We start from the raw sequence: 11,140 nt of genomic DNA, 5'->3' as shown, positions 1-11,140 counted from the left end.
TTTTTGAGATGGAGTCTTGCGTTGTTGCAAGGCTGGAGTGCAGTGGTGCAATCTTGGCTCACTGCAACCTACACCTCCTGGGTTCAACCGATTCTCCTGCCTCAGCCTCCCAAGTAGCTCAGACTACAGGCGTGTGCCACTATGCCCAGCTAATTTTTGTATTTTTAGTAGAGACAGGGTTTCACCATGTTGGCCCAGATGGATGATCTTGATCTCTTGACCTCATGATCAGACTACCTTGATCTCCTAAAGTTCTGTGATTACAGGCATGAGCCACTGTGCCTGACCTGAATTTCATTTCTATAGGAAGGAATTATTGGAGCTTGCCTGGGGTCACATTGTTGGCCAGAGACAATGCTGGGGTCAGGGCATATCTAAGGTCTTCTGATTTGCAGTTCAGAATTCCCTGAGCTGAGACCTGGGCTGCCTCCCCCACCCCTCCCACTGCTGAGCCATAGGCAGGACCTAGGGTGGGTAGGAGGAGGACCTTGGTGATGTCCAGGTGTCCCTGGGCCAGGCCAGCGTTTCCAGTGGGCAGAGTCCATGACCTGTCTTCCTCCTTCTCTTCTTCCTCTCCACCCTCTCACCTAAGCCCCAACCAGACCAAGCCACCCGAGGGAACACCTGGACAGGCCCCTCTGGTACCCAGCTGCTGCCTGAGCCTGTACCCCCTCTCCCCGATCCCCAGATGGGCAAGCACTCACATGTGGCCCCCAGGCCGGTCCTCCCTGGTGAGCACTCCCTCCTTCTCCATCAGCATCTGCCGGAATGTCCCCACTTTCTGCCGGATCTCCTCCTCCGAATACCTGCAGTGGCACAAAGAGGGTGAAGGGGCTGGTCTCCTGATTTTGGTTCCCTCTTTCCTGCTCCCCACCCAGGCCAGCCCTCCCCACCACACTCCTGGGTCACAACACACTCTGGCTTGCAATAACCTGTCCAAGATTACAGACCAAGCCAGGCCTTCAGCACTGAGGAAGCTCAAGTTCATTGTACACAAAGCTGGCCAGGCGCGGTGGCTCACGCCTGTAATCCCAGAACTTTGGGTGTCTGAGGCAGGCAGATCACCTGAGCTCAGGAGTTCGAGACCAGCCTGGCCAACATGGCAAAAACCCTGTCTTTACTAAAAATGCAAAAATTAGCCAGGCATGGTGGCAGGCAACTGTAGTCCCAGCGACTTGGGAGGCTGAGGCAGGAGAATCACTTGAACCAGGGAGGCAGAGGTTGCCATGAGCCGAGATCACGCCACTGCACACCAGCCTGGGTGACCCAGAGACTCCTCTCAAAAAACAAACAAACAAACAACAACAACAAAACATTGTACACAGACAAAAGAAAAACTTCTTCCCAGGGGTGGGGAGAGATGACCCCCTCACCCCTCAGGTAAGGCTGAACCCCCAGGGCAGGCCTCCCTCCCATATCCAGATTGTAGTCACTCTTTTTAGAATTTTAGGGGAAGAGTGAGATTTCTGGCTTTGAGACATACATGGCCTTTTCTGCCTTCCTGGCCTCTGTGACATCTGATCCTCGTACAGCCATGGGAGGTCCTCACAGCATCCCCATGTCTGCAAGAGTGAGGCTGCCAGGTGGCTTGTGGGGGGTGGTCGGGGGGTAAGGGGTGGTTTCAATGCTTCTCTCTGCTGCTGGCTTGGGGTAGGCAGGTAGCTGAAGTCTGGGCCTCAGATGGAAGCCCCTGACTTCTCTACTCCCCTCTCCCTCTCCCTCTTTCCCTAAGTCCAGTCTCAGGCTAGAGACCAAAGTCTAGTTATCTTCTTTTTTTTTTTTTGAGACAGAATCTCACTCTGTCGCCAAGCTGGAGTGCAGTGGCACGGTCTCAGCTCACTGCAACCTCCGCCTCCCGGGTTCAAGTGAGTCTTTTGCCTCAGCCTCCTAAGTAGCTGGGACTACAGGCGTCCGCCAACACACCTGGCTAATTTTTCTATTTTTAGCAGAGACGGGGTTACACCATGTTAGCCAGGATAGTCTCGATCTCTTGACCTCGTGATCCGCCTGCCCCGGCCTCCCAAAGTGCTGGGATTACAGGCGTGAGCCACCGCGCCCAGCCCCCAAAGTGCAGTTATCTACTCCTCATCCCTGCTCCCACTTCTGGGGTCAGTGGTCATTCGCTCTCACTGCTCCTCTGTGACAGCCGCTACCTGACCTCCCCATTCCTCTGGGGTCTCTCCAGCTTATGTCCACACTGCCCCTGGAGGCCTTTGATCACACAGCCCTTGCCCTGTGCTTGGCACACAGCAGGTGTCCAGCAGCTGTTACTGAAGGGATCCTCTGACAACCTCGAAAGGCAGGTCACATTCCCATTTCACAGATGGAGAAGCTAAGGTAAAGTGAATTGTCTTGCCCAGCCTCACAGAGCTGGGCAATGGGAGGTGCCAGGATTCAAAAACAGGACTGCTGCACTCTTTGCTCTCTCCTTTTCATCACTGGCCTCCATGGCTCAGCTAAGAGGGATGACCTAGAAAAATATGAGGGCAGGGGGCACTCATTTTTTTTGTAGATATGGGGGGCGGGAGGCTCACTGCATTGCCCAGGCTGGTCTCAAACTCTTGGGCTCAAGTGATCCTCCCCCCTCAGCCTCCCAAAGTGCTGAGATTATAGGCATGAGCCACAAAGCCTGGGATGGTAGCCTTTTGATTCCCATTTTACAGATGAGCAAACAGAACAGGGAGAGGGGAGGTCTCAAAGCTCCAAGCCTAGCTAGGACGGTGCCGTGCTCTGTCACTTCACCCAAGTCCTCACAAGAAGAGGTATGGCACCTGGGCACAGTGGCTCATGCCTGTAATCCCAGCACGTTGGGAGGCCAAGGCAGGTGGCTCACTTGAGGTCAGGAGTTCGAAACTAGCCTGGCCAACATGGTGAAACCCCATCTCTACTAAAAATACAAAAATTGGGCCGGGTGTAGTGACTCGTTCCTGTAATCCCAGCACTTTGTGAGGCCAAGGTGGGTGGATCTCGAGATCAAGAGATCGAGACCAGACTGGCCAACATGGTGAAACCCGGTCTCTACTAAAAATACAAAAATTAGCTGGGTGTGGTGGCTGGTGCCTGTAGTCCCAGCTACTTGGGGAGGCTGAGGCAGGAGAATCACTTGAATCTGGGAGGTGGAAGTTGCAGTGAGCTGAGATCTCGCCACTGCACTCCAGCCTGGGCGACAGACTGAGACTCCATCTCAAAAATTATAATAATACAAAAATTAGCTGGATAATTTTTTAGCTACTCGGGAGGCTGAGGCAGGAAAATCACTTGAACCTGGGAGGCGGGAGTTGCAGTAAGCAGATATCGTGTCACTGTACTCCAGCCTGGGCAACCGAGTGAGACTCCATCTCAAAAAAAAAAAAAAAAAAGAGGCATGGCAAGAAGATAAATAGGGTGGGAGGGAGGATGCTGGTGTCTGTGGTGGGAGCATCACATCAGAAAGGCTGGGGCTCCAGCCCGCCCTGCAGTGATTGCAGACTGTAAGCCAAGGCTGTCTGGGAAGGTGACTCCAAGTACGCCATCAATCACCAGTGGATTAGCCAGCCAGCCATCAATATTAAGAAAAAGGATTGCTTTTTAATGGGGCCAGAGAGTGTGTGTTCCTGTGATTGATGGGAATATTTGTCAAATGCCCGAGAACTCGGTAAATAAACGCGACCGAACCAGTGTTTCTAGAAATGGATATTAATGACTCGATCTGATAAAAGAGCAGGGGCGCCTAGTGTTTATTGAGCACTTTGTGAGGACTGGCTGGGGGCTGGGCAGTCTCGTGTGTCTTTGACCGAGAACTCTCAGAACAGCTCCAGAACATGGTGCCCCTATTTTCCAGGTGAGTAAACCGAGGCTTGTTCAAGGTCAAGATAGGACCTGAAGCCTGGATTTGGGGTTCTCAGAATGCCTGTCCCTGCAACGATCAAATGCCTGCTGAGGATGGGGAGGCCCGGGGGAATGGTCAATCAAGATCTGGTTTTTTGGGGGTCGCTCCAGGGTAAGGACCACCGGAAGTGAGAGCTTGGGTAGGGTAAGGGGCCCTTACTGAGCAAGTGGGGACATAGTGGGTGCTTCCCAGGGAGGCAGGGATCTTTGATCCTGGGAGTCTAACACCCAGGATGTGGCCAAATGACATTGCCTTTTGCTTGGGGAGGGGCTCAGTAAGGGAGAGGTTTTTGAAAGGGTGGGGGTCTTTGATGGGGAGGGCTTTCAGGATGGGAAAGTACAGAGAAGAGGAGGGGCTTAGTGAAGGGAGAGGGGCTCAGGATGGGGATGGGTTCATCAAGAGGGAGGGGTTCTGGGAGGAGGAGGAGGAGCAGGAAAGTGCAGGGGACACTTTGCCTGTCCCCGTCAACCCTCTTGTCCTCTGCCCACACTCCCCTCCCTCCTTGACTTGCCAGACAAAATTTGGCAGAATTTGCAGGGTTTGTTTGTTTTTGGTTTTGGTTTTGAGATAGAGTCTCGCTCTGTTGCCCAGGCTGGAGTCCAGTGGCACGATCTCAAGTCACTGCAACCTCTGCCTCCCAGGTTCAAGCAATTCTCCTGCCTCAGTTTCTCAAGTAGCTGGGATCACAGGTGCCTGCCTCCATGCCCGGCTAATTTTTTTTTTTTTTTTGTATTTTTTGTATTTTTAGTAGAGATGGGGTTTCATCATGTTGGCCAGGCTGGTCTTGAACTCCTGACCTCAAGTGATCCGCCTGCCTTGGCCTCCCAAAGTGCTAGGATTACAGGCATGAGCCACCGCACCTGGCTGGATTTGCAGGTTTAATTTGGGAATTGGGGTTCTTACTGTAGGAGATGCCCCCAACCTCGCCCCTCCTTGCCCCTGCCCCTTGGGGTCTCATTCCCTCTTGCCATACTCACTACCCACAGCTCATCAACGTGTTTCCCCACCAGCTGGAGCCTCCTTTCTGTGTGTCCTCAGCATCCTGCCATCCATCCATCTATTCCTCTCTGCAAGGGGCCTCCTCCCCCTTACATGGTCCTCTGGGCAAGGTGAGCACCAGGTTCCCATGTCCCCTTCTTCTTCCAACAAGCAGACCTGTCTGGCAGCCAGTGGGACTCGATCCCAGCTCCACCTTGGCCCCCCACCTTCCTGATGGCCTTCAGCAAGTCACTCTCTGAGCCTGAGGGTCTTCCTGAGCTCTTCAGAGGTGGTGGCCCCTGTCTAAGGGAGCCCAGGAGGTCTGGGGTGGACAGTCAAAGGTGTGGCTTGGACTGACTGCAGGACACAGGCTGTGTTTGGCCCCATGTGGCTCCAGGGTTAGTCCCCCTGTGCAGGGAGTTTCTGATTTCTCAGCTCACTGGCAGTGCAAACCTGACGGGCAGCCCCTGCTCCTGACTTTGACTCCTTCAGCAGCCAGCCCACTAGTTTCTTTCTTTATTTTTTTTTCTTTTTGAGACGGTGTCTTGCTCTGTCGCCCAGCCTGTAGTGCAGTGGTGCCATCTTGGTTCACTGCAACCTCCATCTCCCGGGTTCAAGCGGTTCTCCTGCCTCAGCTTCCAGAGTAGCTGGGATTATAGGCACGTGCTACCACGCCTGGCTAATTTTTATATTTTTAGTAGAGATGGGGTTTCGCCATGTTTGCCAGACTGATCTCAAACTCCTGACCTCAAGTGATCCACCTGCCTCGGCCTCCCAACCTGCTGGGATTACAGGCATGAGCCACCCCGCCTGGACTTTTTTGTATTTTTCATAGAATCGGGGTTTCACCATGTTGGCCAGGCTGGTCTCAAACTCCTGACCTCAAATAATCTGCTTGCCTCGGCCTTTCAAAGTGCCAGAATTACAGGCATGAGCCAGTGTGCCCGACCAGTTTTGCCATTACTTTTTTGTTTTTTTTCACGAGCTCATGAAGGAAACCATTACTTTTAATAGCAAAAACCAACATTACATTCGCAACAACTTAATACATAAATGAAAGACGAGCTGGACTTGCAATCGTTTCACCCCAACTGGTCTGGACTCTGGCCTCTTGTCTGACTTAGGCTCCTGGGTCCGCACGGCCTCCTGACTCCGCCCTAATGCACCCCAGCCCCGCCCTTCTCCCCGCCCACGGCGTGCGCCACGCCCACGGCCAGCATCAATCCCTGCTCCCACCTCCGCCCCGCCCCCGCCCCGCCCCGCGGCTCGCTCACCCCTGCTCCTCCATCATCTCCTGCAGCTCCATGCACTTGAGCTCCACGCGTCGCTTGCGCTCGTGGTCCAGGATCTCGCGGTGCGCGCGCTTCACCAGGCCCGGCTCCGCGGCGCGCAGCTCCTCCTCCGCCCGCGGCCAGGCCCCGGAGGAGGCGCCGGGCTGCGGGAAGCCATTCGCCGCGTCGGGTGGGGACGGCATGCTGGCCGCCCCGTTGTTCACGGTGGACGACATCGCGGCTGCCCCGGGGCCGCTGGCCTGGGCCACTGACTCTGAGGGACAGACACACGAGGCGGGATGGTCACTTCTTGGCCACCTGCTAAGCTCCTCTCTGCTCGAGTTAATCCTGGAGATTTAAGGGCCCACTCATGGCTCTAATCCGCTTCCCTTCCTGGTGCAGAGGGAGGCGGACGGCTGGTTTGCATCTTTGGGTCACACCTCAGGGCACGAGTGGGTTGGACACTGGGCTTTTCCCATCTGTAAGGTGGGTGGATGCAGGCCAGACTGGATGACCTCTAAGAGCCATTGGCTGGGAATCGTGTCACCTCCAGGGACCTAGCAACTACTGAGGACAATCCCCTCTGCCTTGCATGGATGCTTGGGCCAGACATCCCAGCGCCAGCGTGCACACATCATTAGCCCCTCAGTCGTGTTTCTCCTTCAGGCTCAGTTGAAACTGTTTACGCACACACCAGACCCATTGTCCTGGCTCTGTCCAGTGGGACGCAGATGACATGTGTTCCTACCTCCCAGTCTGCTCCCAGGGAAGCTCTACAGAGAGGGGAAAGAGGGAAGCTTACTCCATTCTCACCCCAGAGGTAGTTTTCAGCTCTCACTTTGATCTAGCCAACTTTCCCAAAGCCAACATTTGGGGTAAGAAGGGCTCACCCAGACTGAGGCCCACAGGACTATCCCCTCCTTTGTTCTGGGAACACTGCTTCTGATGATGTGACCAAAGCTACACTGACATTAGCTTTTCAGGCAGCCACATCCTCCTGTAGGCTCAGGGTAGGGTGGAAGTCAACTTGGCTTGGAACTAAGAAGCCCTGACTCCGTTAGGCCCTCCAAAGTAGAGCAGACACACACACACACACACACACACACACACACACACACACACACACTCTCTCACTCCAAGGACTTCTATCTTAACAGAGGGAGGCACCTCCTGAGCTATTTCCATTTCCTTTCTCCAAGACTTTGCTAGTTGCTAAGCAACAGGGAGGCCTCATTCCCAGGGAGTGGGGTGGGAGGGAGGGAACGGAAGGAGGAAGGGAGGGAAAGAAGGGATTGGGCATGCCTGGACATCTTGGATTCCTGTAACACTTCTCCCCCAACACACCCTCCCCTCTCTGGCCTCAGAGTGATGGGATGGGGGTGGAAGTGTTCAGAGCCACCGAAACTAGAAAGCAGAAGAGAGAGGGACTGTGACAGCTATGGGAGGCTACGAAGGGGACAGAGTGACAGGAGGTAACAGTGGTGATGAAAACATAAGATCTTCTCATATGTCCTTCCCCCTGAGTCCCAAGTGCATGGGTTCTAGGCTGCATTCCTCCACTCCTTGCTGTGTGACCCTGAAGATGTCACTACCCCTCTCTGAACCTCTGATTTCTGTTCCTGGGAGCATCTGTCAGATTCTTCTGGAGAGGGGAGTGCCTGGGGGCTTAGAGACCAAAGCTGTTCTTCTAACCCCTCTTTTCCACTTCCACACCTGCTGGCTTCCCACCTCTGTCCATAGACCAGCCCTATACCACCAGGGGTTTTCCTGGGACACTCCACAAGCATCACCCACCAGGCCCCAAACAAGCTCTGGCTGCCCTGCTCCCCACCCACTTCGGCCGCAGTGCTTGGCTCATAGGTGATTTCTCTGTCTGTTGATCACCTGAGCCAGGGGAATGTGTGGAGTTTGCAGACCTCTATTGCCCTGGCCCACCACAGTTCACCTGTCCTCAAGTTGGGTCCCTCATCCCCTCTTGTTTGTTTTCTGAGACAGGCTGTCACTCTGTCACCCCAGCTCGAGTGCAGGGGCACAGTCATAGCTCACTGCAGCCTTGAACTCCAGAGCTCAAGCGATATCCTCCCACCTCAGTCTCCCAAGGAGCTGGAACTACAGGCATGTGCCACCATACTCAGGTAGTTAAAAAAAATTTTTTTTTATGGAGTCAAGGTCTTGCTATTTTGCCCAGGCTGGTCTTGAACTCCAGGCTTACAAAACAATCCTCCTGCCTCGGCCTCCCAAAGCACTGAGATGACAGGCATGAGCCACTGTGCCCAGCCCCCTCCCCCCTTCTCAGCACTACTCACATTTATCCACTTCCTCTTCTCCCTGTGACTACCTGGACCCAAGCTCCTCCCTCCACGCAGCTCTACTGCCTCACTGCGGTTGCCTGGCCTCCCTGCTCTCAGACCTTCATCCTCCGCTGACAACTTGGCAGACGGGTTCAGGAGCAATCAGACCATGTCATGCCCTGGTTGGCAGCCTCCAGCGACTCCTGTCACCTTGGCTTAAAGTCACAACACAGCCCTGCCTCACGGTCCAGCCCCATCCCCATCACTGCCCACCACACACATCCTCCTCCACCTATCTTGGCTCCAGGCCGTTTCCTGGGACACTCTTCATTCCTAGTTGTCCTCAAAGTCACCACTTGTAGGCATCATCTCCTTCCGGAAGCCTTCCTTTCCCCCCTGGCTTTTGTCACCCTCCTAGAGCTTTTTTTTTTTTTTTTTTTTTTTTTGAGATGGATTCTCTGTTGTCCAGGCAGGAGTGCAGTGGTGCCATCTTGGCTCACTACAATCTCCCGGGTTCCTGATTCAGCCTCCCAAGTAGCTGGGACTACAGGCGTGCGCCACCAAGCCTGACTAATTTTTGTATTTTTAGTAGAGACGGGATTTCACTGTGTTGGCCAGGATGGTCTTGAACTTCTGACCTTGTGATCTGCCCGCCTCGGCTTCTAAAAGTGCTGGGATTACAGGTGTGAGCCACCACTCCCAGCCTTTCTCTCTCTCTCTCTCTCTCTCTCTTTTTTTGAGCTGGAGTCTCATTCTGTTTCCCAGGCTAGAGTGCAGTGGTACAGTCTTGGCCTACTGCAACTCCACCTCCTGGGTTCAAGTGATTCTCCTGCCTCAGCCTCCTGAGTAGCTGGGATTATAGGCGCTTACCACCATGGCTGGCTAATTTTTATGTTTTTAGTAGAAACAGGGTTTCACCACGTTGACCAGGCTGGTCTCGAACTCCCGACCTCAGGTGATCAACCCTCCTTGGCCTCCCAAAGTGCTGGGATTACAGGTGTGAGCCACCTTACCTGGCCTTACCTCCCAGAGCTCTTATTACTTGCTGTTGTTGCTGTGAGTTCACAGGTCTGGCTCCCCGTGGGATGAGGGCAGCTTAGCTTTCAACTCCTAGCTCCAGACAGGGCCCAGTGCATGTGAAGCTCAATGCACTCGGGTTGAACAAAGACAGGGGCAACAGGAGGCAGGATAGAGGAATACATGGCGTGGTCCTTGGTATAGCCTGTAAGAGCCCCTTTGCATTCTGTTGAACACTATCTTGCAATTCATCCCACGCTGCACCCCACCCTGCAACCAACACCCAGCCCCTTAGCCTTGGTCCTCATCCTCCAAATGTGGCTCTTACTTCCTCCTTTGTGCCTTTGCCTGTGTTTCCCCTCAGCTGGAGTTCTGTTTCCCCTTTTCTTCACCTAGGGAACTTCAACTCATCCTTCAGGGCCCAGCCTAAAAGTCACCTCCTCTGGGAAGTCTTCCACTCTTCCAGGAAGGATGAGTCATTCCCTCTTTGTGCCACACTTTTTTTTTTTTTTTTTGAGGCAGAGTCTCACTCTGTCACCAGGCACCAGGCTAGAATGCAGTGGTACAATCTTGGCCCACCGCAACCTCCACCTCCCAGGTTCAAGCAATTCTCCTGCCTCAGCCTCCCGAGTAGCTGGGACTACAGGCACACACCACTACGCCCAGCTAATTTTTGTATTTTAGTGGAGACAGGGTTTCACTATGTTGGCCAGGATGGTCTTGATCTCTTGACCTCATGATCCACCTGCCTCAGCCGCCCAAAGTGCTGGGATTACAGGCGTGAGCCACCGCGCCCGGCTGTGCCACACTTTTTAAGTATGACATTTAGATGCTGAGATTCAGTTGGCGGTTTGCTTCTAACTCCTATTCTAGACCATGAGCCTTTTTAGGGAAGGGGACCATTCTTTCATTCTGGCTCATTAGAACCTACCCCAACCAGGCAATGCAAGCGGCACGCTGAAGGCGTGGAGAGAGCACAAAGGTGCCAGTGATGGCACTGGAACCATGCTGTTCTGCTCGACTTCCCTCTGACCTGGGCCAGTCTCCCAGGCCTAGAACTTCGCCTGAGCTCCTGGAGGGCAAAGGGGGAAAGCTGGTGGGAATTGTTCTGAATGCACTCAGATCTCCAAACACTGAGAAATTCTAGCCCCAGTGCTAGGAGAACACCTGGGTAGCAATGCTAGGTTGCCCAGGGTAATCTTTGCAGAAATGATTGAGGAGAAAAGGAGAGCCGTGTGAAGAGAGGCGTGGCAGATGCAGTCTGGATTTTCACTAGGACAGATGGTGGATTCAACCAATTTCACCTGGTAAGTTGGAGAAGCACCAGGCGGGAATCTGCAGCAGGTCATTAATAGAATGACCCGAATCATTGCACACCAAGCCCACTCCCTTCCAAGTCAGGGTGCTGGGTCAGCAGACCAGGGAGTGACTGCAGGAATGCAGGCACAGGGTCCCTCTGTGAGCCATATGACATGATATTTTTATGAAATCATTGTGGGACTGGGCACAGTGGCTCACACCTGTAATCCCAGCACTTTAGGAAGCCAAGGTAGTCAGATCATCTGAGGTCAGAGTTCAAGACCAGCTTGGGCAACATGGCAAAACCCTGTCTCTACTAAGAATACAAAAGTTAGCCAGCATAGTGGTGGGTGCCTGTAATCTCAGCTACTCAGGAGGCTGAGGCACAAGAATCACTTGAACCTGGGAGGCGGAGG

At 53.8% G+C, this 11,140-nt stretch overlaps 1 protein-coding gene across 2 annotated transcripts in view; it reads right to left on the bottom strand.

Annotated features, from left to right (window-relative positions):
* SRRM3 (serine/arginine repetitive matrix 3) overlaps positions 1 to 11,140 on the bottom strand; it is a 77,655-nt gene that overhangs the window by 40,785 nt on the left and 25,730 nt on the right. For both annotated transcript variants that reach the window (XM_037740266.1, XM_017533483.2), the window contains exons 2-3: positions 6,121 to 6,391; positions 705 to 806 (exon numbers count right to left, since the gene is read on the bottom strand). In XM_037740266.1, coding sequence (XP_037596194.1) covers positions 705 to 806; positions 6,121 to 6,353 — 335 coding nt within the window. In that variant the 5' untranslated portion in view covers positions 6,354 to 6,391. The remainder of the gene's footprint in view (positions 1 to 704; positions 807 to 6,120; positions 6,392 to 11,140) is intronic.

Source organism: Cebus imitator, unplaced genomic scaffold (assembly GCF_001604975.1).
Source record: "Cebus imitator isolate Cc_AM_T3 unplaced genomic scaffold, Cebus_imitator-1.0 Scaffold82, whole genome shotgun sequence".
Lineage (NCBI taxonomy): Eukaryota > Metazoa > Chordata > Mammalia > Primates > Cebidae > Cebus > Cebus imitator.
This window is presented reverse-complemented; position numbering and strand designations above follow the sequence as displayed.